Genomic DNA, 24,223 nt, shown 5'->3' on the forward strand with positions numbered 1-24,223 from the left:
TCCTTCTCCAATGCATGCAAGTGAAAAGTGAAAGTGAAGTCGCTCAGTCGTGTCCGACTCTTAGCGACCCCGTGGACTGCAGCCCACCAGGCTCCTCCATCCATGGGATTTTCCAGGCAAGAGTACTGGAGTGGGGTGCCATTGCCTTCTCCGAAATAAATAACTAGTATTAAAAAAAAAAAAAAAAAAGAGCATAAAGAAGGCTGAACATCGAAGAATTGATGTTTTCCAATTGTGGTGCTACAGAAGACTCTTGAGAGTCCCTTGGACAGCAAGATCAAACCAGTCAATCCTAAGGGAAATCAACCCTGAATACTCATTGGAAGGACTGATGCTGAAGCTGAAGCTCCAATACTTTGGCCACCTGATATGAACAGCCAACTCACTGGAGAAGATTCTGATGCTAGAAAAGATGCTGGGCAAGACTGAAGGCAAAAGGAGAAGAGGGTGGCAGAGGATGAGATGGTTGGATGACACCACCGATTCAATGGACACAAACCTGGGTGAACTCCGGGAGATAGTGAGGGACAGGGAGGCCTGGTGTGCTGCAGTTCATGGGGTCACTAAGAGTCAGACATGATTTAGCAACTGAACAACAAAGCAAAAACCTCCCCCCCCAAAACTAACATTATATAAAAATAATATGGTCTCTGAGTACCAATACTGTGTGTGTAGTAGCATTTACTGCTCAATAGATACTGAGGAAAATTTCCTAGGAAACTAGTCTCATTTGAAACTGCTATAGATAAGCCATCATGTACTTACAAATAATCTTAAACTATGCTAGAGAGGAAAAACATATAAATGAAAAGATTTCACTCTGCTCATCTCTATTTCAACCACTTCAATGCCACCAGGGTCGCCAAGCCAAATATTGGGGAGCCATCTTTTCAGGTCTTATAATTCTTCACCACAAGTTCCACTGTCCCCTCAATAAACACTCCCTTATCTGTAACTTTCCTCTGGTTTAATAAATGATACATGGCAAGCTTTCTTATATTCTGCAAAGATTCACCTAAGAACTGTCAAACTCTGAAAATCTTATTTCTGAAACTCAGCTCTTTCTTTTATGCCTGCTAAGCCTATTCTTTGTTCATAGCATAACCTCTGACCCATCACCCTTTTTGTTATCCACCTCCCTTGTAGTTTTATTTCTCTCCCAGCCTGAGCAATCATTTCAAATACAGCCTCACATCATTTTGTTTTGTTTTGTTTTTTTGCAGTCATGTTTATTGCACAAACCTTTACTTCTAAATTAACCAGTTTTCTTCATTCTACCCTCACACTTCTGAACCTTCTTGCATGTGGTCAGGTATGTGCTTGCCAACCACACATAGAGTATTATCGAAAGCCCTCAGAATTCTGAGGACAGTAACTATGAGACCTCAGAGAGCTGCTGCTTTGCGGAAAGCACCTAGATGCCCTGCTGCGTTTTTGCATCAGACCCCTGACTCTGCTAAGTGACCTGGAGGCGGGCCTGTGCTAACCACTCACTAAAGCCTGCGTGCTGTTCTGATGGAATGTCAGGTATGAGACCCACAGGAACTGGTGACTGAAAAAGGTAATGAGTGAAAAACTCTTGTTATAGATACACAAACTTTTGGTGTTACTGCAGTGGGAAATGCCGGCTTTGATATTCAAAATAGTTTATATCCCAAAGATTAGGCACAAACTACCTGCGCCCACATACACCCTAATCACTAAATGATCTTTTCAAGTCAAGTCACCTGTGTACACTTTTTCTTGGTCTGCTTTTTCATGCAACGCAGAATTTAAATGTGCTAGTCTGGAGATCTAAGATAAAAAATACCACAAAAACCACTTTGCTACTACTAGATTAATCGCTCTGAATTCTACACTGATCTTTTGGTTTGAACTAAATTCATAGTGTAATTTTGCGTGAGGTCCATATTTCACAAACCACACACACACACAAAAAGCATATTCAGGGAAACCCCTCAGAGATTAGCAGGATACACAGTCATCACCCTAACACCATTCTTGGCAGGGGGAATAATGCCTTGTTTATTCATGTCCGCTGGGCTGGAGGAACAGCATCTCTTCAGCTTGCCAAGCATCAAGGTCTGTGGCAAGCAGGTTATGCCAACTTCAACATAAGTAGGAGGCTTTTCCTCTGCAGGATTTTCCCTACCAATGGACGTGAACAGAAAAATGGCTACCCTGCTGTTCTTGTCTTTTACTTCATCAATATCAACCCATCTTAGCCTTCTTCTGTTTTATATCAATAAATAGATTTACCTAAGAGCACAGTAGTATTTGCATGGAAACAATGGTGTATTTCCTGTAATTCCTCTCTTGGAGTTACAGGACTCACTCTGCTTCCAACTCTCTGACCACGCCTTTTCAATGTTCTTCACTGGTGCGTGATAAGTCACTTCAGTGGTGTCTGACTCTTTGCAACCCCATGGACTGTAGTCCACCAGGCTCCTCTGCTCATGGGATTCTCCAGACAAGAGTACTGAAGTGGGTTGCCATGCGCTTCTCCAGGGGATCTTCCCAACCCAGGGATTGAACACAGGTCTGCCTACGTTAAGCCAGGTCCTACATTAACAGGTGAGTTCTTTACCACTAGCGCCACCTGGGAAGGCTGTTCTTCACTGGACCCTCTGTCATTTCCCTCTATGTCTCACTCCCTACAACTTCCTCTGGAGAAACCACTTCATTCTTGAGGCTTTAGCCACCATCCCCCTAACAACAGCGCCCACATATTTATTCCTGGTCCCAACCAGTTTTAAAAACCTGAGATTCTAACAAAAGTTTCTGCTTAAATCAGATATACCACTGAATATTCTGTTTAGAATGAGTTTTTTTTTTTTTTAAGAATCTTTGCTTTTAAAGGACCTTTAAAAGTGGCCAAACATTAATGCAGATTAAATCTGAGTGATGTCTATTATGTTATTTTCTGCATTTTTCCTGTATTTGACAGTATTTTGTAAGGTTTTTAAAAATTAAATAAACTACTCCTAATTATAAGACTGCAAAAAAAGCAAAGCCCACACTAAGTGACCTGCCCAAGATCACAGCATAACCTCCCGTCACCACTTCTCCCACTGTCTCCGCCTAGAAAGAAGGATGAACGAAGGGCACTGGGCCAGGAGACCAACACCGCACACAAGCAGACCTTTTAAGAAGGCTGTTCCAACAAACTCAGTGAGTTCGTTTGACACCCCATCCCAATGAAAAGCTGAAGAGCTCAGAGAAACTTCAAGAAGACCACAGGCAGAGATGTGTCATTCCAGTTTATTTGTACAAGGGTAGGAGGGGGTGCAAATGTATGGTCTAAAAAAAACCAATGGCAATACTTTAACCCAGTGGTATTTAATATTAATCTCCAAATTCAGATGAGCGCATCATAATTAAAAAACTATTCTAGCCACATTTAACGTCTATTTCAACCTTAAAAAGTTGGCATTATTATTAATTTCATGGACCGATGAAAAAATGGAAGAGGAAAGAGGTAAAATAACTCATCCAAGGCCACATAACTAATAAATGCAGGATGCTGTGTTTCAAACCGAGGTTTGACTTCAAAGCCCAGGCTTTTGACCACAATGTTGCTAAATCCAGACCAGCTCTGTGGAGGTTAACAGATCAACAGTGGTGTTCACAAAACAGGAACAATTCCATGGGTGTCATTAATACACACTACCCCCAAAGACCTCAATCCCTGGCTTAATTTAGTGATTTGAGAGCCAGATGAAAGTCCAGGATAGCTTCAGAGAGGAAGACAAGATCAATTAAGAGCAAGAGAAATATTAGTAATTACAGAAATAGATGAGAACTTTTCAACAGTTGGTTCAAACTGACTTTTAGGGGATGCAACAGGAGAAACCTGCTTTGGAAAAAGTGACCCTTGTCAAGTGTCATCAGAGTAATTTACGAAAAAAAGCAAATCCTAATAAACAGGCATATAACACTCATAAAATCACCCCAATTCAAAAGGAAGCTAGCTTTCCTACTGTTATTGTTCAGAATGAGACACTTACATTTGAGCAGTTGTCCTGATAACTTACGGGGGTAAATTGCTGAAACTCAGTTACTCCCACAATGGCTAAAAGCAAATATAAAAACCATCCAAGAATGACCACAAATACAGTCTTTGTTCTCTATGGTACAAGAAGCCAATCACAAGCCCATGTGTGTGAGACCCAGTTAATGAGAACATTATTTGAGAGGGGTACAAAGAGAAGGATGAATTGCCAAGGGGGAGAAGTCATCTATTAGACTGTGACAAGCTTTTAAGTGTTTGCATCATCACTAACCAACTGCCTGGGACTCGGGTTCGCACACCTGCCACCTCCATCCAAAGCTATCACAGCAGGAGGCCTGGAAGCAGGCTCACTTCTAAAGCGAGGGTGCCCTCTTCTGACTCTTTCATAGTACTGCATGCAACCAGGTACTGATGTGAAAAACTCTTTAATAAAGCTCTAAGTTAATAAATTTGCAGGTTACATTTTCCAGGTAGTTCTGCATCTGCAATTCCATGAGTAAACCTTAATTTTGCTTGATAAAATAGTGAACAGCAGAAATTCCACATAAAGTTTTGCCAATGAAAAGTGACCACGTTCTCTCACTGTTTTCGCAGTTTACACACATCAGCTGACAGTATTGTAAGAACTACGATGATGTCGATAGCTGATGTGCGAAGACTTTACTATGCGACAGGCACCAGACGTGAATAAACTGGCTTAATGCTAACAACCTAACAAGGCCGGCACTCCTCTTCACCTTACAGATGTGAAAAGAGGCTCAAAGAACTTGAGCAACAGGTCAGAATCTGCACCTGCTGGCCGGTGGTCAAACTTGGTAACGCTGATGCCAGAGCTGCATTCATACCCAAAACATGCTTCTGAGGTAGGAAGCTGATGCCATGATTAAACGAAACACGATCAAAATAGAAAAGGCCTAAGTAAGCTGTAAGGAAAATTATAAACATACCATCTTAAACCGCTCATTTTCAACAAAATCCCACAGTATAAAAATAATATATTATGTGAAATATTTGGGTCATTTTTCTCTTCCTCCTCACTTGAAGACACTGAATTTCTGAGTCTGTGATGTTTTTCTGCATTCTTTTTACTACCCATTTCTTTTTCTCATTAAACTATACCTTTGTTAATTATCCAGTTCTTTAAAACAAAACCTTAATCCATATTACATGCCTTTTCTTCTGTAAAGCAGAATTGCAAGGAGATCAAACCAGTCAATCCTAAAGGTAATCAGTCCTGAATATTCCTTGGAAGGATTGATGCTGAAGCTGAAACTCCAATACTTTGGTCACCTGATGCGAAGAATTGACTTATTGGAAAAGACCATGATGCTGGGAAAGACTGATGGCAGCAGGAGAAGGGGGCATCAGAGGATAAGATGGTTGGATGGCATCACTGACTCGATGGACATGAGTTTGAGTGAGCTCTGGGAGTTGGTGATGGACAGGGAGGCCTGGAGTGCTACAGTCCATGGGTTGGCAAAGAGTAGGACATGACTGAGTAACTGAACTGAAAGCAGAACTGCTTACCTACTCCTACCTAAATTCTCTACGTCATTGAGCTCTTTAGAAAATATTTTCCTTTAGACAGTAAATCCGAACAGCATCATCATTGCAAATATGACAGATTCTCATCTGTATGAAATTATTGGGTATGTTCTTATCTAAATCTAGGCTGACAGCCTAGGTCATCTTCTAAGATTTCTAAAAATGATAACCCTATTTTCAAACAGGACGTGAAGGCACACATCTAATAATCTGTTCAAAATGAGATGAATCTTGAACATTTTTGTATTCCACAGTTTGCGTACTTAAAGCTATTCATAGTACCAAAAATTAAGGACACTTAATAACCCAACACAGGCTGCCCAAGCTCATTGTCATTCATGACTGCAAGATTTACCATGGGTGAGAACAAACATTTTTACAACTATCTTTTCATTTCTTAATGTGTGCATGCTCAGTCAGGTTTGATTCTTTCTGACCCCATGGACTACAGCCCGCCAGTCTCCTCTCTGTCCTTGGAATTCTCCACGCAAGAATATTAGAGTGTGTTGCCATTCCCTTATCCAGGGAAGCTTCCCAACCCAAGGATCAAACCTGCGTCTCCTGTTTCCAGCATTGGCAAGCAGGTTCTTTACCACAGAGTCACCTGGGAAGTCCTAAAGTATATTTAGAAACATCAAAAATATATGTAAACTGCACTGGTTTTAATTTGTTAGATCCAAGAATGACAGAAACAAGATGATTATAGTTTAGTACAATAACGATCGCACTGCTATAGAATCTCTCACAACAGTATCCACGGCTCCCATATCTCAACACCAAAAAGTGCACACGTAACACAAGTGCCAAGGTGCCCAGGAACGGTATCCCTGCAGACCCTAGCACGCCTTTACCTCGGTCTGCAGGATGGCAGCCCTCTGCTCCTTAGCCGTCAAGGACTCCTTGAGCACTTCGATGTGCTGTTTGCTGTCTGAGAACTGGTTGGTGAGGGTTTCCAGCTTTGTCTGCAGGGCTAGTAGTTCCGTGTCCTTTCTGGACAGCTCCTGCTTCACCTGACCAATCTAGAGAAGAAAAATAAAACAGTGTAAGGAAAAAAGAAATAAAACCAAGAACCTCTAATCTGGATCTCAGACAGATCCAGGTCGAGATATGCAGCATTAATTTTAGGACAGGGCACAATTCATCTTTTTGCATCATCTAATCTTAGATGACCACCCCCCCCCCAAAAAAAAATCAAAGCTTATTCAACTAATAGGAAAATTCCCAGCTTTCATTTACTGTCTTCTAAACTTTTTGAAATCCTTTAGAAAAGGAATGGATGACGAAAAATCCCAGTTCACTTAGATAATGATTAGATAACAGTAAACATCTGATCATGACTAAAACAGTTTTCATTTTATTAAGTCATAATAAACTTCAAATCATTAATTAAAGCAGGATTAGTGTAGATGTAGTACAGAGAGAAAAAAGAAACTTCCTAGCATAGCTATTTAAACTCAAAAGCTGCTATTGCAGTTCTTTTTTCTTTTCATTCTGAAATGAAAGTTTACATGAAGTCTCTGTCTCAAAAAGCCACTTTTAGAGTTACAAAGCATTATAAATGTGCTTAAAAAAAAAAAATCGTATCATTTTGAGGAGTTAGGGATACTGACCTAAAAAAAAGACTCCACCTACAAAGTTGTATCACCTACAACATGTCGTATCAACTAAATGGATAAAAGTATATAACCTAAATAAAGAATGCATAAAATCTCATTCTGTTAAGAGTCTGTATGTGTAATTTGAAGTTGAATTACTCTGACAGAGTAATCCATAAATCAACAGGTGCCACTCACCCCCCTCCCACAAATTTTTCTCCTCTTGACATGTCTGTTGCTTAGTTGCTAAGTTCTGTCCAACTCCTTGCGACCCCGTGGACTGTAGCCTGCCAGGCTCCTCTGTCCATGAGATTCTCCAAGCAAGAATACTGGAGTGTGGATTGCCACTTCCTCCTCCAGGGGATCTTCCTGACCCAGGGACCAAATTTGTGTCTACAGCACTGGCAGGCAGCTTCTCTAATACCAAGCCACCAGGAAAGCCCAAAGATTTGATTAACTGACAGAACACTGAACAATTTTGCTTTTTTTTGGCTGTGCTGCATGGCACGTGGGATCTCAACTCCCTGACCAGAAACTCAACTTGTGCTCCGTCCACTGGAATTCAGAGTCTCACCACTGAACCACCAGAGAAGTCCCATCTGGACTTAGAAAACATTTCAATTCAAACATCTCCTTTACATTCTACTGTGTTTCTAAGAATTTTTAGTCTTTTATTCTAAATGTAAGCTAACTTAACAGTAATGACATCTGCTTTTACATTATGTTTACTGCCTGGGGCAAGGCATTCATGCACTAAAATACAGACTAATTACTGGAAGTATAAACTTGGTAAGAAGTCAGTAATCACAGTATCACTGAGGAAACAAAAAACGTTTTTTTTCAAGTTGAATGTATCTAAACTATTTTGGCTGCGATAATCTTAGGCACTAGGGCCAAAGCGTTTGAGAACAATTTCCCATGAGAAAGTATGAAATAAATTTTACTGTAATTAAAATTAGACGTTTTTAAGGGGCACTAAAAATAAATTTCTAATTTACTCTTCTGTTTCAGCAGGAAGTCAAGCATTTTCCTCATATGCATGAAATCTCTATTTATAAATCTAATTATTCATTCATTCAACAAGTATTCCTGTGAGCTCACTGAATGCAAAGTACTGGCTGATACTACTGACATCAGAGGAAGATCATTGCCAACAGCAGCTGTCTCCACCCTGAAATACAGAAAGGTGCCCAGGAGTCACCGCGTACTGGTGGTGTGGCATCATTTCACGATACCCCTTTACCGATAAAACACACACACGGTGTTATCCCATCCCTAACAAACAGAAGGCATGGAAAACGCACTTGTTGTATGAATGAATATATAGGAGGAACGTTCCCACCTCATCAACTAAAGAACCTATGGCTTAATCCCAATACAAAAAAAAAAAAAATTGGATAACAACAACAAAAAGAACCCATGGCTTATAGATGACTCAAATTTCCAGCTATCTCTGACCATGTGATCAAAAATAAACATAAAATTTCAGTTTCCTCATCTGCATTATTAAATAATCCTCAAATAATACTATACTGACCATAAAGACTGAGAAAGAGAAGAAAACATTCTAAACAGAAGAGTTTGGAAGCACAAAATTTGCCTAGAAGTTAAGAGCATACAATGTTACGTGGGAGCCCGGATGGGAGGAGGAGCTGGGGGAGAATGGATAAGGTATACCTATGACTGAGTCCCTTGCTGTTCACCTGAAACCATCCCAACAGTATTCACTGGCTATCCATCAATATACAATAAGAAGTTAAAAAAAAAGCAAAGTTAGGAGTACAAGGCTTTGCAGTCAATCCCAAGTAAGGATAAATGTGTCCTCTACAATAATTTCCTCTCTAAGCCTTGGTTTCCTGATCAGTAAGATGGGGAGAAAGCAAACCTGTGCCACTATATCGTGTACAGGTTAAACAAACAAGAAAAAAATGTATGGGATGTTTAGCCTCTTGTTTGACACAAAAAGATATTAATAATAATAGCTGAGGGAAAAAAAGTTATAGATCAACTTTTCCTCTGGACAATTCATGGTTACCACAAACCAAATTGGACCCTTTTAGACAAAATATCTCACTTTTCTATCTACACTACAAAGGGGTCAATAAATAAATAGCGAACACACCAAATTAGCACAAGTTTTTGTTTTTTTTAAATGCTGCATTCCAGTCTTATCCCACCATTATTTTCAGATGCATTTTTCTCCTGACACTTGTGAGACAAACGTGTGCCCGACTAGCTCAGGGCAGAGGTGTGCAGGCCCTACTGGCACAGGTCCTGGCACCCGAGGGCTTGTGTAAAAATCAAACTGCCTCTCACTAGCTGAGTATCCTGAGCACCCCTGTGTGCCCTCAGTTTCTTCATCTATAGACTGGGTTGATAATATATCTATCTATATCTAACTTAGTAGGTTACAAAATGCTTATAGTAAGTACCCAAGTGTTAGCTATTTTTTTAATAATCATTTTATCACAGTTTGAAGTGGAATTCCAACTTCTCTAGACAGGAGATGGAACTAGATTTGGAGACTAATTTACTAGATAATTATAAATTAAGCTAACCACTTCCTAGACATCTGTTCCACAGAAAAGCAAAATGTGTTGCAAAAATCACCTATCGGGGACTTAAGAGGTGATGTCTATCTAGCAGGGTAAAGCACTTCACTCAAGAAGCGAGATTCAAACAAACCCTGGTTCGTGGACCTAGAACATCTGCACAGTCTTTGTACCTAAGAAGAGAAAGAGACTGTCCACATACATCAGGTGTCTGGTGACAGGAAAGGAGCCGAGGGGAAAAAACAAGCTTTGAAGAGCCATCCACGCAGTGACAGAGCAACGATGGAGAACCAAGGACAGGCCCTCCGGAGCGCGCATGGCTCACGGCACACAGAGGGGGAAGAGGAGTCGGTTAAAGAGCAGCGCGGGCTGGTTAGTGCAGCGCCGGGCAGAAATGCCAACCACAGAGGGAGGGGGAGCACCCAGAGCCAGCCGCAGGTCCCGCCGCGGGACCACGGCACGCAAAGGGTAGATCTTACGGCAAAGACCTCGGCCTGCAGACCAGCCGCTCTCTTTTTCAGCTCCTCCCCTTGGGCCTCTTTGGAACTTAGCTCCTCCTTCAGTTGCTCTACCTGTCACGACATTGTTATTCCTTTTCACTCAGGTGTCAACTTGGGTCGTCGTCTTACCTGCTTTTGAGCCAGAGCAGGAACTGGAAACAACAATAACTCATAGAACACAATCAGACTGGTTCCCCTAATTCCTTCTTCAAAGGACCCCTGGATGGGTTTGCTCTTTTCACAGGGCATTTTTCAGGGACTGGAATGTGCTAACTGGCAAACGGGCAGCAGAGACAATATTTTATTTTGTTCTCAAGTGAGAGAGACAAATCAAGCTAACAGAAATTTGGATGTGTGGATTTTTCAGTTCTGGAAGTTACATGAAACTAACTGGCTGTGGTCACACATAACGGATTCTTAAGATAAAAGAGGAATATTCTACAGGTATGGGGATCACAGCAAGAAGCCAGAAACTGTACCATTAGAGGAACAGTTTCCACTTCTGAGAAACTGGGGAATTGACACAATTGGGATATTGGGGGGGGGTGTGTTGGGGGGATACTTATTTTCTAGCTAATATTTTATAACTGAAATTATGATCTTTAATTAAAACACCACAAACCTGATAAACTGATAACGGTAATAAACTAAATCCTCCAACTTGCCTAAAATAGTTGAGAAAATCAAACTAAGTGCCTTTGGATCTAAGGAAGGAATACTGTGACGGAGGTTATAATGCAGACTGCCGTGTCTCAGCCTTCCTTACTGTACATACAGCCAAGTGCATGCGGGAAACAATAAACCTGATATGCACGGCTCTTCCCCAAGGGGGAGCGCAGAGGACTTTCCTTTAAGGACTGTGTTTGAAGGGAAGATGTGATTTTATTTAAGCCATTTCGGGGGGGGGGGGAAGAGGGATGGGTTCAGCCTTTTGGTGTTCTGACTTTTAAACTGTTTCACAAGAGAATGTGATCTTTCATACAGGAAGAAAAACTCATCTGGATGTAATTCTGCTTGCCTCAGAAATACTGACAGACAGGAAGTGCTAAACCATGATAATACACACCTAGCCTCACACAAGTACTTTTAAGTGAAATTTGAAATATCCATACAACATCAGTAATTCTGACGTTAATACTGGGAAGTTTTATCTGAAAGAATTATGTTTCAAGTATTCTTCCCTAAAGCCTGATAAAGTAGTGTGAGGTCCATCATCACTAAAGAGGCAGGAATACACGTCAGTTTTTCAACCCCCTCCCCCTTTAAAAATCAGGTATCTCACACCATTACCTTGTTCTTCATAAATTTAGAATGGCTCCGGTACACCTCCATTTGCTTCATCTCCTCCTCTCGCTCTTCAGTACTCAAAGCCCCGTTGGATTTCAGCATCTGGATCTCCTCTTCCAAGTCTCGGAGCCCACGCTCCATAGAGGAGATTTTGGAATCCTGAGGGCAACACAAGATTGAGACATTAACGTCTTCGCGAAAAATCAGCGAGGGTGAACAAGCCGGTCTTTACAGTGTGAAATTTAATCAAGATCAACATATACGTAGAAAAGCTACAAGAGGTGCCCTCCTTCTGAAGTCTATCCTTCCTGGACATAGTATGTTTTTTCTTGAATTCCTTCCTCTGTGCCCTTCTGATTAAAGCTAACAGTATTAATGAAAGAGGCAGAAGCAATGGACAACTGGTTGGAAGTTTCTGAGCACTTTATGGTCAACAAACTTGTAGTGAAAACATCTGTGATATTAACAGAAAAACCTTTCCAGGTTGTAATACTTTACCATTTTACTTGGCAACCTGAAAAGGTTTATCTCTGCTCCCAGTGGAGTAGGGAGAATAGTAAGAAGGTTTTGATGACTTACAGTAATGTGTCCATCTACAATCACAAACCTCTGATAACATCCCACTGCAGAAAAGCAAAGGGATGAACTGTTAATTACATCAACAGCTGCAGTTTACCCTACGGTGGTCCTGTCTTATCCAGTTTTGCTTTCTGTGGTTTGGCTTTCCATGGTTTCAGTTACCCGAGATCAACTGTGGTCTGAAAGTACCAAATGGAAAATTCCAGAAAGAAGTGATTCATTAGTTTTAAACTGCACACTGCTGTTCTGATCAACATGATGAAGTCTCACACCTCTGTCACCCCAGGACATGAGTCACCTCTTCGTCCACTGTATCCCTGCCCACTGGTCACCAAGTAGAGTCTTGGTCATCAGACAGACTGTCCTGGCATCGCAGTGCTTGTGTTCAAGTGACCCACAGCACAAGCGTAGTGATGCTGGCAACTGAGAATAGCCAAAGAGAAGCCATAAGATGCTTCTTTTAACTGGAAAAATGGAAGTTCTAAGGAAAAAAAAATACGCTGAGGTTGCTAAGATCTACAGTACAGATGAACCTTCCATCAGTGAGATTGTGATGAAGGAACAAGAAATTCATACTAGTTTTGCTGTTGTACCTCAAAGTGCAAAAGTTAAGGCTACCGTGCATGATAAGCACTTAGTTTAGACGGAGACAGCACCAGAGTTGAACAGTAAGAAACCGAGAGAGGATGAGACCACTCGCCTTTTCATAAAGTATACTGTTCTAACTGTTCTATTTTATCATTAATTATTGTTAGTCCCCTACACTGTGCCTAGTTTATAAAGTGTATCCAAGGAATGTACAAGGGGAAACACAGAATATACAGGGTATGGTATTATACTATCTGTGGCTTCAGCCATGCACTGAGGGTCTTGGATCATACCCCTCATAGACAAGGGGGAGTGCTACTGTGTTAGTAATCTTACTTATTCTCTAAACTTCACCATGAGTTTGAAATATTTCATAGTCATTTTTAAAAAGAAACATCACTGTTCTTGTAAATCAGCCTCACCACAAATATCCACCTCCCAGTACAATACCTTCTATACCATTTTCTTGATTTGTCTGTCACGGTACCTAGCTTATCCCCAGATTACTTTAGATGTCATAAGTTAAAGAAAAACTCCAAAAAAGAACAGATATTTTTACATCGATAGTTGCATATGCTTATTCACCTATGAAATAAAGACCTTAAAGAGCATAAATTAAGTAGAACTTTATTTTATCTGGAAATTCTGAAAAACCATTCCCTCAGCAAGAAATTTTGAGATTGACTTGTTTTTTCACTTTACCTCCAGGCTGTCGTGACTGACTTTCCTTGCTATCTGAAAGCATGCAGATAAGAGTTAAAAGACTTATCATTAGACAGTTATAACTATTTTTAGGTTCAGGGGAGAGGTAAGGGCTGAATTCCTCCGACTTGCATTGAATTACCTTTAAAAATAATACAACAAACATTTTCATTTACAAAACTATTCAAATGAAACTTACATTTGGTTCAAAATTAAACATATTGTATTAATACAATCAGAGACATTCTAAATCTGAACTAGGATTTTTTTTTTTTAATATTTGACTGACGTAAGTAACACTGCCATTACTTCTTAGTATTCTATGTATTTTTGGCTGTGCTGGGTCTCATTGCTGCTTGGGCTTTTCTCTAGTTGTGGCCAGCAGAGGCTATTCTCTAGTTACCACGTGTGGGCTCCTCACTGCAGGGGCTTCTCTTGCAGAGCATGGGCTCCGGGCACAAAGGCTTCAGTAGCTATGGCACAGGGCTTAGTTTCTCCATGGCCTGTGGGGTCTTCCCGGACCAGGGCCTGTACCCACGCCTCCTGCATTGGCGGGCAGATTCTTTACCACAGAGCCAGCAGGGAAGCCCCCCTGAACGAGGATTTTGATTTACCTGTTTAAAATTACCCCGGCTCACAGAGAATAAATAAATGACTTCAAATGCACTATCTGAAAATTAAGATGACTATAAATCTTCCTGGGTAAATCAAGATGTTGTCCCTCAAGAATAACTACAATAATAGAAACAGGCATGTAATTAACCTGCCAATGAAGAAACGGATACATGGCTCTCCTCTGACAGCAGCCTGGGCGGCAATGAAAGGGGAAGCAGAGAGAGGGGGCATACTTCTAGCACCACTAGGGTGCCACACACGTCAAACAGCCTCCAGCTAAGAACTGTGGCCCTGCACATCAGCAGCCCCTTCCTCTATGAAGCCCCACAAGGCCCTGGCCAGGACACATTTCCCATCTTCTCCCTGAATTCCAACACACATTGATGGGCAGCTGTGGACTGGATCAGCTGGACCATTTCTCACACCCCAAGATCACGCAGAAAGGACTAAGATTCCAGCTCTGACTGCCCAAAAAGAGCTCCTGCCATGCCTGATACGCTGGACTAGTTCTGGCACCAACTGGTCCTCAGGCTGGGTTTATTTGAGGACAGTCATTCCAAAGGAGGTTTTAGAACGGATGATAACTAGATAAATAAATCCTCTACCATCTTAATACTCTGTTCTTCCCCAACAATAATCAACTGAACCCACTGAAATCCTCTGCTCCTTGTTAAATTTCCCAAATCCTCAACCTTTTTTCAAAAGTTGTCTCAGCTGCATCTCAGTGTCTTCGGTTGTGATTTCAATATAACATCCACCTGACCCCACTGGGCCACTGGCATCTCCGTCTCTTGCTTCTTAGCAAAATGGCTGGAGGTTAACACAACTTAAAATAGATCCACTGCGTTTCCGTGCTGTCAGAGGCAAGCAAGATGACTCTGTGAACGTGGGCACTGCCATGTGCTTCCCTCTTAGGTTCCAACGGGCTCGGTAAATAATATGCGTAAATAACCACTAGGGAACGTGAGAATGCAGTCCAACCTTCCCAAAGGCTCTTTATAAGATTATGTTCAAGACTATTAATTGTCTGACTACAAAGAACCCAGAATCCACTAATTTGGAATTTGTCTGGAAAACTCTTTCCCCAGTGAGAATACAGATGTATACAATATAAACAGTTTTAACAGGAAACCATCTAAGAAATCACTATTGTAACTGTACTTGAGAAGCATCTATTTACACAGAACTATTTATATACCAAAAACTAAATATTCACGTGAATATTTAACAAATATTAACAAATATTTAATATTTAACAGATATTAAATGAAGGTGCACGATGCCAAATACTGCATTAAACTATTTAGGGGACGTGAAGAAGGTAAAAAGAGAAACAGAGATGAGGGAGAAAGGAGAGGAGGGAGGGTCCTTGTCTGTAAGAGTTTTCCGCTCTTGTAAGAAAGAATATGCTGTTAATAAAAACTGTAACAGCAGCAGCAGCTAACACTGACTGAATGTTTACTATGTACCAGGCCCTGTTCGAAGTGTTTTAGTTGTTTTAAAGAATTTAAACTACAAACAGCCCATGGGATAGGTACTAGTATCATCACCATTTATCAGTAAAGAAACTGAGGCATAGAGGGGTTGGGTTACCTGTTCTACATCATACGGCTGATTACACAAAGCCAGGTTTTTAATCCAAGGGATTTCACACAGAAGGCAAGCTCTTCATCACCAAGCACCATTACATTCAGCCTAAAGATTTCTAACTACTCAGTACTTAAAGCAGAGGTCCGTGGAACCCGGGGGTGCCTCCCAGCCCTTTTGAAAAGCCAAAACTCTTTTCATAGTAATTCTCTGACTTGTGGGCCTTTTCCACCGTGCTACTATGTGCAATGAAGGTAGAAGACAGACAACAGACTGGGTGCCTTAGGACAATGGCAACAGCATGAAACCATGCTGGCAGGCAGCGTGTTCTCAGGGTCAGCGCCCTCGGGCAAAGAGACAAAGAAGAAAGAACATTTTCAGAACGCTGGCTCACTTAACAATGTCCCTGATTGTGACTTCTCATATGCTTAACCCTTAAGCACACATCTTTTCACCATTCTGTGTGAGGAAATGGGAAGGGGCCAGGTCTGTCTGCTGTGTCCGGAGTATGACACGGCTCCCAGGACACTCGATGGGCTGCAACTGAATCAAGTACTTTTTTTCACGAAACCCTATGCTTCCCTGATGGCTCAGATGGTAAAGAATCCACCTGCAATGTGGGAGACCTGGGTTTGATCCCTGAGTTGGGAAGATCCCCTGGAGGAGGGCATGGCAACCCACTCCAGAATTCTTGCCTGGAGAATCCCATGGACAGAAGAGCCTGGTGGGCTACAGTCCAAGGGGATGCAAAGAGTCAGACACGACTGAGCGACTAAGCACAGCACAGCCTTACTTGAGAGAAGAATAGACATTTTCCTTCCTTTTTTCTTTCTGGCTGCGCCTCGTAGCATGCAGAACCTTGGTTCCCCAACCAGGGATCCAAACCAGGCGCCCTGCAGTGGAAGCACAGAGTCTTAACCACTAGACCGCCAGGGAAGTACCTGGCAGACAATTTCTTAAAAACAAGCAAGATGAGTCATTTTAAGAGAACAGGGACCCTGAGACCAAAAGGTTTGAGAAGAGCCGATTCCAAGAAATGCTGGGCAAGAGGAAATGAAACTGAAGCTCTTTTCATGTGTCGTGCTCATGAAGTCTATTTCTTCTCCGTCTACAACGTGAGTGAACTAAGTACCGCTTTCTAAAACTCACACATCGAAGTGTGATCACTGGAAAGTGCGAACTGATGCAGTACGGTTCCTTATTAGGTTCCCACTTACCTTCATTTCAATAACAGTTTGCAGGGCTTTAGTTTTGGCAGAATCAGGGGCATTCTCAAATCTCCGATGCATCTCCTATACACAAAAAGCAAGAAAGAGAGTAAGTGTCCTCCTCTTCACTCCTATTTTCCCCAAAGAAGGTAGGGGTGGCGAGGGAGTAGTAGTTGCATGCAGAGATGCCTTCCCCAGCCTTGTGAGACACTGATCACCTCCTGTCTCCCTGCGAACGAGGAAGCCCACTGCCCTCAGCTAAGGGGACGGGAGGGCCCCCATCTCTGAGCCCCTCGGTACACACACAGTGTGCCCCAGAGGCCTCAGCCATCATGACAGGTGGTGCTCCGGCATGTCCCAGGTTGGTGCATCGCCCCTCCACACGGCTCGGCAGCGTATTTTCAAGACGCTAAGCAATCCAATAAGGGGGTTAGAAATATTCCCTTTTCAAAAGGGGAAGTCGCAGCAGTCCAGTGAGCAAGGCACAAGCTACTGAGACATCTGTGTGGACAGCATCCTCTGCATAACATCTGCCCGAGAACCACAGGCCCCTGGCTGCCCACAATGGACACCTCCGGTTTCGTAGGGGCCATGGTCAGAAAGAAAAAGAGGGTAAGGCTACTGAATGAGTGTCCAAAGTAGTCTATGGTCAGCCAGTGTCAAAAAACAGAGCTACTTTTTTAATCCAAATTTCCGTGAGTTCAGGATCAGAAAGGAAGGAAAGAGGTGGAGGAGCACCACAGTAAGGATCTTCAAGAGATTCCGCCTGAAGTTACGAACCTTTCCTGTCAGACTCTGAGACTGTCTCTGAGTCAGCCGGTACTTCCCAAGTCCCCTGGGATAGCCCAAGTGACCACATGGGTGCCTTCCATCTCAGCAGTGCTGGCGAATGCCCAGGCCTGCCCTCTGCTCTGCCTGTTTGACAACGCTATACAGATGTCCACCGGGTCACTCAAACTTACCTCATCCAAAACAAAACTCCTGATTTCCTCCTCTTTAACCTGGCCCCTCTTCTGAAGACTGGTGAGTCTTGCCCATGTCCTGAAAGGACACTAGCCTCCTGGTGGCTCAAGCCAAACACCAGAGGGTCTCCTTCAAGTCCTCCCAGATCCTTATCTCCTACCACCTTCCAGAGCAGATCCTAACTGTTCCATCTTCAAAATACTCAAATTTACCATTTCACTCCATTTCCAGCCTAGTTCAAACCTAGATTATTACAACAGCATCAAGTTAACCTTCTTTCCATTTCTTCTGTCCATTTTAAAGAAAGCAATGGGGTAATCTTGAAAAAGCATCAACAGATGATGGCACTTGTCATTAAATCCTTCAATGAGTTTCCCATTTTCTTATCACTCTACAAGGTCAACACAATCTGACCGTAATGGATAGAGGACTGGCCTCCTGGTGTAAACTATGTTAAAATTAGACAAAAATGCATGAAGCAACTGTCTTCAGACATTGGAAGACAAGCAGCAGAGGACTATGATCCTTGAGAGAAGAGAAACTAATGAGTTTATGATCCAGACTTGCTATCTGATGTGTGATGTGCAGAGAAGAAGGCAAATGGAAAACTGCAGTCCTGCAGGGCTCGGAACACAGACCAGTGGGTCCGAGTCCCCAAGATGCTGGAAACGTGTGAAGCAGAGTAACAGAGAGGAGGAAGCTAGCTGGAAAAGCGCCTGATCCGACAGGGTCCCCTGGAGTCTTTGGGTAAAAGCTAAGTATTGGTACACAGGGAAAGACTCCATGATGTCAGACAAAGAGCGACTGTTGGTGGGCAGAACAATGATCAGAGAGCAACAAGTGAGCAACCACCTGAGCTCACGGGGGCTGTCGAGATTCAAGCTCCAAACAGCCCAGTGGAGAGAAGGTCAGCAGCGCTGAGCAGAGACATGCTAGCCCTGGAGAGACAACCACCTGGGCCAGCCCCAACAGAATGTAAAAATAGGTCTCATTAACAGTCAAGTTCATCCACAATTAACTCTTGCCAGGCAAAACAGACCACTAAGAGAGAGAGAAAAATCCACATGTTAATCCAGGACAAAATCTGAACCCATGAGTTCAGACCACAATCACCTGCCACCTGCATTAAGACAACAAACTCATCAGTGACTCCCAGCCTCCAGTCTGTCCTACACGCCCTACACGGTCAACAGGTGATAAAGTGGGCACATGGATGTTTAATAATATATGTTTAATAAACGAGCACAGAACTTTAAAATGTATTAACAAAAAGAAAATGAATCCTGCTACCTGTTAACTGATCTCATCTATTAATAAAGTCTTCTAAGGGCTCCCTGGTGGCTCAGATGGTAAAGAATCCACCTTGCAATGCAAGAGACCCAAGTTCGATCCCTGGGTTGGTACGATCCCCTAAGAAGGAAATGGCAACCCACTCCAGTGTTCTTGCCTGGAGAATCGTATGGACAGAGAAGCCTGGCGGGCTACAGTCCACGGGGTCCCAAAGAGTTGGACACGACTGAGCGACTAACACTGACTGACTGACCCTACACGTTTATCTACTTGAAATATTAAAACTGCATTTCTTAGAAGTATCTCATAATTCAGACACTGAATTAATTTTAATTAATTAATTTTATCTGACCTTTTTCCCACAACCGACTTTCAATTTAGGGAAATTTCCAAATGCTTTAAGGTGAAACTATTAGAATTTCATTTTAAACTCCAGCAAGCATTCCGGTAGTACATAAAGAAAAAAGCACATTTGAATAAAAAGAAACCCTCCTCTAACAAGGAACTTGGGTGTACTTTAAACCATTTGCAGGTATAAAACCTTCCAACTAAGACATTTTAAAACCTATCGGTTGTAACAGATTTCCATTCAAAGGCCTGCACATTGAAGCTCATTGTGAATACATCCTGCAGTTGGTAGACTCATCAGTTCCCCTTTCCCACTGACACATCATCCCTCTGACGTGTGCACTGTCAGTAGAGAGACAACTCTGGAAATAAAAGTGAAAGCACTATTCAGACAAATGTAAGAAGTAGAATATGCTACGTGCTCGCTTTATTTCACTCTCTTTAGCCTGAAAACTTTCATTCAAAACAAATTCAAGTACAGGTAGAATCATCTGGAGCCAGTCATGCTGTCGACTGTGGTGCATACTAGAAAACGCCTTCAATCCTCTCATCCATACACGAAAGAATAATGACTAGACAAAGAAAACGAACGAGGTAGGAACAAAATCTCTCTCTTGTTGTAGTTTTCTTTCTTCTTAAAAGTAAGTCAAAGCTTGCTTACACAGTTGAGAGAAAGGAGTATTCGGGGCTGAAAAGCAGTACTTACGTCTGAACTTTCTTTTTTCCAACATTCAGGTTTTAGCCTCCAGCACCCCTGGTTCACAGGTAGATGTCCCTTCACCAGATCTAATTCTCTGCACAAGTTCAGGGCTGACGGTATTCAACACAGACATGTGGGAAAGAGCCCTCAGGACTCTGCCTACACCTGAACTCCAGACATCAGGCGAGGGCACTGCACTGCAACCCCTCACCACCTCGACTGACAGCATCATTCTGAGAAAACACACCCTCCTGCCAAAATGAGGCACAAATGACACACACACACACACATACACACACACACACACAATGAGACAGAATAAGTGGAATCACTAAGGTGTGCGATATAGCTGTTTGCATTTTCCAAAATTACTAGCAAAGCGCACGCTCACCGGGGACCCTTTTCCTTTTTTAATTCTCCCTACTCCTTGTCCACTGTTTCCATCTTTTCTCTATGCCTATTTGTTTCTCTTTCTTCCCTCTAAAGTCCTCTGTTTTTACCTTACAACTGCCGGTAATACAGACAGGCATTCCTCAGATGTGCTAGTCAGTCAGAGTTTCTACCTAGAACTAGTCACACAGTAGGTCTTTTAACCTCAAATGCTTCTGCAAATACTAACATGACAGCAATTGTTCTAAACAAGGTTTGCTGACTGAAATATTATACAGACAAAAATTGGCATACATGTAAATACAAACCAGTATTTTATTCATCACAATAGGATCTACATTAACACACACACACCTGAAATATTTATTCCACTTATAGACAATGCTCGGACTGCATATGGGTTGCTGATCCAAGAATTCCATAGCCAGATTAGGTATGGTCTGCCAACAGATTGAGAACCAGACTTTGGTGTGTCACAGAACCACCTGGAAAGCCTGTTAAAACCCCACATGCCCGGGCCCCAGGCCCTAACCACGTCTGGGCTGCAGTTCACTATTTGTCCAATAGATGTCTTCACTCTTCTACCCATCAAAGGAAAGATACTCCAGTAAACAGACAAAATCTAACCATAAGTCACCTAACAACGTACTTCCACTACAAACAGAAAATACAGGATTAACTTAAATTTTATTTTTCCTTCTTTAGCTTTTGTTTGGGGGAATCATTTACCTGCTATTGACGGATTCATGGTCATGAACAAAATGGAAAACTAAACGCAAACATTTCTGGATAGGAATAACATTTTAATGTTACTATATCTCATCAAATCTAAGATGCCACCGATTGTATGGCAAACTGCTGTTCAATGTGCTGGAGAGAAAAGAAGGGAATGCCTCCAAATAGATCGTGACTCACAGAGTCATTCAGAATTTTTATTTTATATTGATTGCAAGATTCTTTTTCACTTATTTAACCATAAAAGTTTAACCACATACAACCCTAAACTGTTTTTACAACTTTCCTCACATGGATAACTTTTTGTTTCAGTGCAGATTCACATCACAGTATTACTGAAGGGGCACTGAACATCAGTTAAAGTTAACAAGAAAAATAGCAACTATGCTCAGAACATGGGCTACATGGTGACAAAGTGAGCAGCTGTGACCGGTGAATGCACAGGTCCAGCAGGACGGCAGCCTTGCCGACAGGGCCTCGAAGACACCACCAAGGGAAAGAGAGGGAAAGCTGCTCAGCCGTGTTTGACTCTGCAACCGCAGACTGTAGCCCACCAGGCTCCTCTGTCCATGGGGATTCTCCAGGCAAGAGCACTGGAGTGGACAGACATTCCTTCTCCAGGGGATCTTCCTAACCCAGGGATCGAACCTGGGTCTCCCACATGGCAGGCAGACCCTTAACCATCTGAGCCACCAGGGAAGTCCCATCAAAGGTAAGACTTAATTTCACAATGTTAAAATGGGGAAAACTGAGTTTTGGAATTGATGAATTACTGCTGTTTTTCAGAGGTGGACGATAATCTAATAAGAATAAAACCTATGGATGTCTCAGTGTTGTCAACTTATAATTCTTTCTACCTTTCTTGACACACTGGTGCTATAATGTACAACAGTCATTTCAAGTCACCACTCATCAACCCAGATTAGAGCCATTAAGAGTCTTTACTAGACTCCCTTGATCACTTGTAACGCCCCCTCCCCCATCTATGCTCAAAACAACCAGACTAAATTTTAAAAGCTAAACCAGATCTTATCACTCCCTTGATTAAACACTGTGGCAGTTTTCTCTTGGACTTTGAATAAAACTGTTGCATCACCTGCAAGGATCATGGAGGCGAGCGCTCTGTCTCCAGAGGGCAAGGACTGTGTTCACTGCGGCTTCCCTGTGCTCTGCACCCGGGTGAGCACCCAATGAACACCTGATGAGTGGAATGAATGAACCTGGCCCCGGCGACCTCTTCAACCTCTCATCTCATGCCTGCCTCCCCCTGAGACAATATGGTTTTTGCCTTCTCATCTCCTCAAACTCCTTCCCCTCAGGCCTTTGAAACCATTAACCTTCTCCAAGGTTAGGGTTAGGACATGTTTTACACAAATGCTCAGAAAGACTGTTTCAGCTTTCTTCAGTGTTCCCTTAAAGGGCACCTCCTCAAAGATGCTTGCGTACCCTGTTAATCCCTTCTCTCGACATAATTAGACTCAACTAGTTTATGTCAGGAGAAGGCAACAGCAACCCACTCCAGTACTCTCGCCTGGAAAATCCCATGGACGGAGGAGCCTGGTAGGCTGCAGTCCATGGGGTCGCTAGGAGTCAGACACGACTGAGCGACTTCACTTTCACTTTTCCCTTTCATGCATCGGAGAAGGAAATGGCAACCCACTCCAGTGTTCTTGCCTGGAGAATCCCAGGGACGGGGGAGCCTGGTGGGCTGCTGTCTCTGGGGTCGCACAGAGTCGGACACGACTGAAGCGACTTAGCAGCAGCAGCAGCAGCAGCAGTTTATGTCATCTCATAATTATCAGTTCACTGTCTCTCTCCAGATATTTAGTTCTGGGATGGCACAGACGGTGTGTTCTGACATGAAAAATGTAAGAAGTGTATACCCAGTGCCTATCCCAGGATCAAATACAAACTAGAGGCTCCATGGATACCTGCTGAGTAAATGAGAACAGAAAGGTGATGCCAAGTGCCTCTAGCACCTTACTATTCTGGAAACAACCTTTATGTAACAGTTGAGCCACAAATTGCAAAACTCCACCCCAAACAATCACTTTAACTTTTGTTAACTGTATTTTCTAACATACACACATTTAATTATTCAAGCTTCTTGCTATGGCAATAAAGATTCTTTCCTATTTCAAGATTATATTAAAAGCTTTTTACTTACATTTTCTTCTAGTTGTTTTCATCTTTTAAAAAGTAACTATTTCATCTAGAATTTAATTTGATGTAACTATGTAAACTGTTTTCCAATGGCCATTATTCCAAAACATACATCATAAAACTATATTATTTTTTAAATAGAAGAGAAATTCTGCCTCATCAATTTAGCTATCTATTACTGTGCCAGTACCACACATTTTAATAATCACGGGTATAAAATACATTTGCTTAAACAAGTGTTCGTATACTGAAGAAACTATATGTTTCTTCATTGTTCACAATGTGAAAGTTAGCTGAAGTCTCTGACCTCATAGAATGAGAGCGGTCAATTTTTTTTTTGAATTCAACGTAAGATGAATTCTTCAGTTATGATTTCTTAAAATGAAGTATTATATAGAAAAGTGAAACGTTACCAGTAGTCACAGTGGTCAGCTAAAGGCCGAGTTTCCTCTCTAGAAAATAAGTGGCAGTTTGCCTCTATGTCATTCCTCCAGCTGTGCCTCTACGGCAGCAGATGCTTTTTATCACATATCTTTTATAGCACGGCAACAGTTTCCATAGAAACCACAGGGCAAACATCCATTACTGCTGCCCAGGACTTTATAGGCATACTCAAAACTGAGGTCACTGCTCACTTTCAATGATTAACGCATTTTAAAATTGAGCAATAGTTAGCTACTCTGATTCTGATTTTGTTGTGTGTGTCTCTATGAACAAATCAAGAGATGAGTAATCAATCAAGAATATTCTGTGCCCCTCTAGCAACAAAATAAGTCTACAAGAGGGGAAAAGAAAAACCCAGAAAGTCATTAAGCTGGTATACATGCCATTCAACATCAGCTCACACAAGAAAGCAAATCAGAA

The 24,223-nt window shown here is 42.1% G+C and overlaps 1 protein-coding gene across 10 annotated transcripts in view; it reads right to left on the reverse strand.

The window, feature by feature from the left end:
* ERC1 (ELKS/RAB6-interacting/CAST family member 1) overlaps positions 1-24,223 on the reverse strand; it is a 270,866-nt gene that overhangs the window by 179,890 nt on the left and 66,753 nt on the right. For 7 of the 10 annotated variants that reach the window (XM_070371714.1, XM_070371712.1, XM_070371717.1 and 4 more), the window contains exons 4-7: positions 16,780-16,854; positions 11,495-11,650; positions 10,193-10,276; positions 6,409-6,576 (exon numbers count right to left, since the gene is read on the reverse strand). In XM_070371714.1, the coding sequence (XP_070227815.1) occupies positions 6,409-6,576; positions 10,193-10,276; positions 11,495-11,650; positions 16,780-16,854 (483 nt within the window). The remainder of the gene's footprint in view (positions 1-6,408; positions 6,577-10,192; positions 10,277-11,494; positions 11,651-16,779; positions 16,855-24,223) is intronic. The other 3 variants (XM_070371716.1, XM_070371721.1, XM_070371720.1) reach the window with 1 other exon arrangement.

This window comes from Bos mutus, chromosome 5 (assembly GCF_027580195.1).
Source record: "Bos mutus isolate GX-2022 chromosome 5, NWIPB_WYAK_1.1, whole genome shotgun sequence".
NCBI classification, from domain to species: Eukaryota; Metazoa; Chordata; class Mammalia; order Artiodactyla; family Bovidae; genus Bos; species Bos mutus.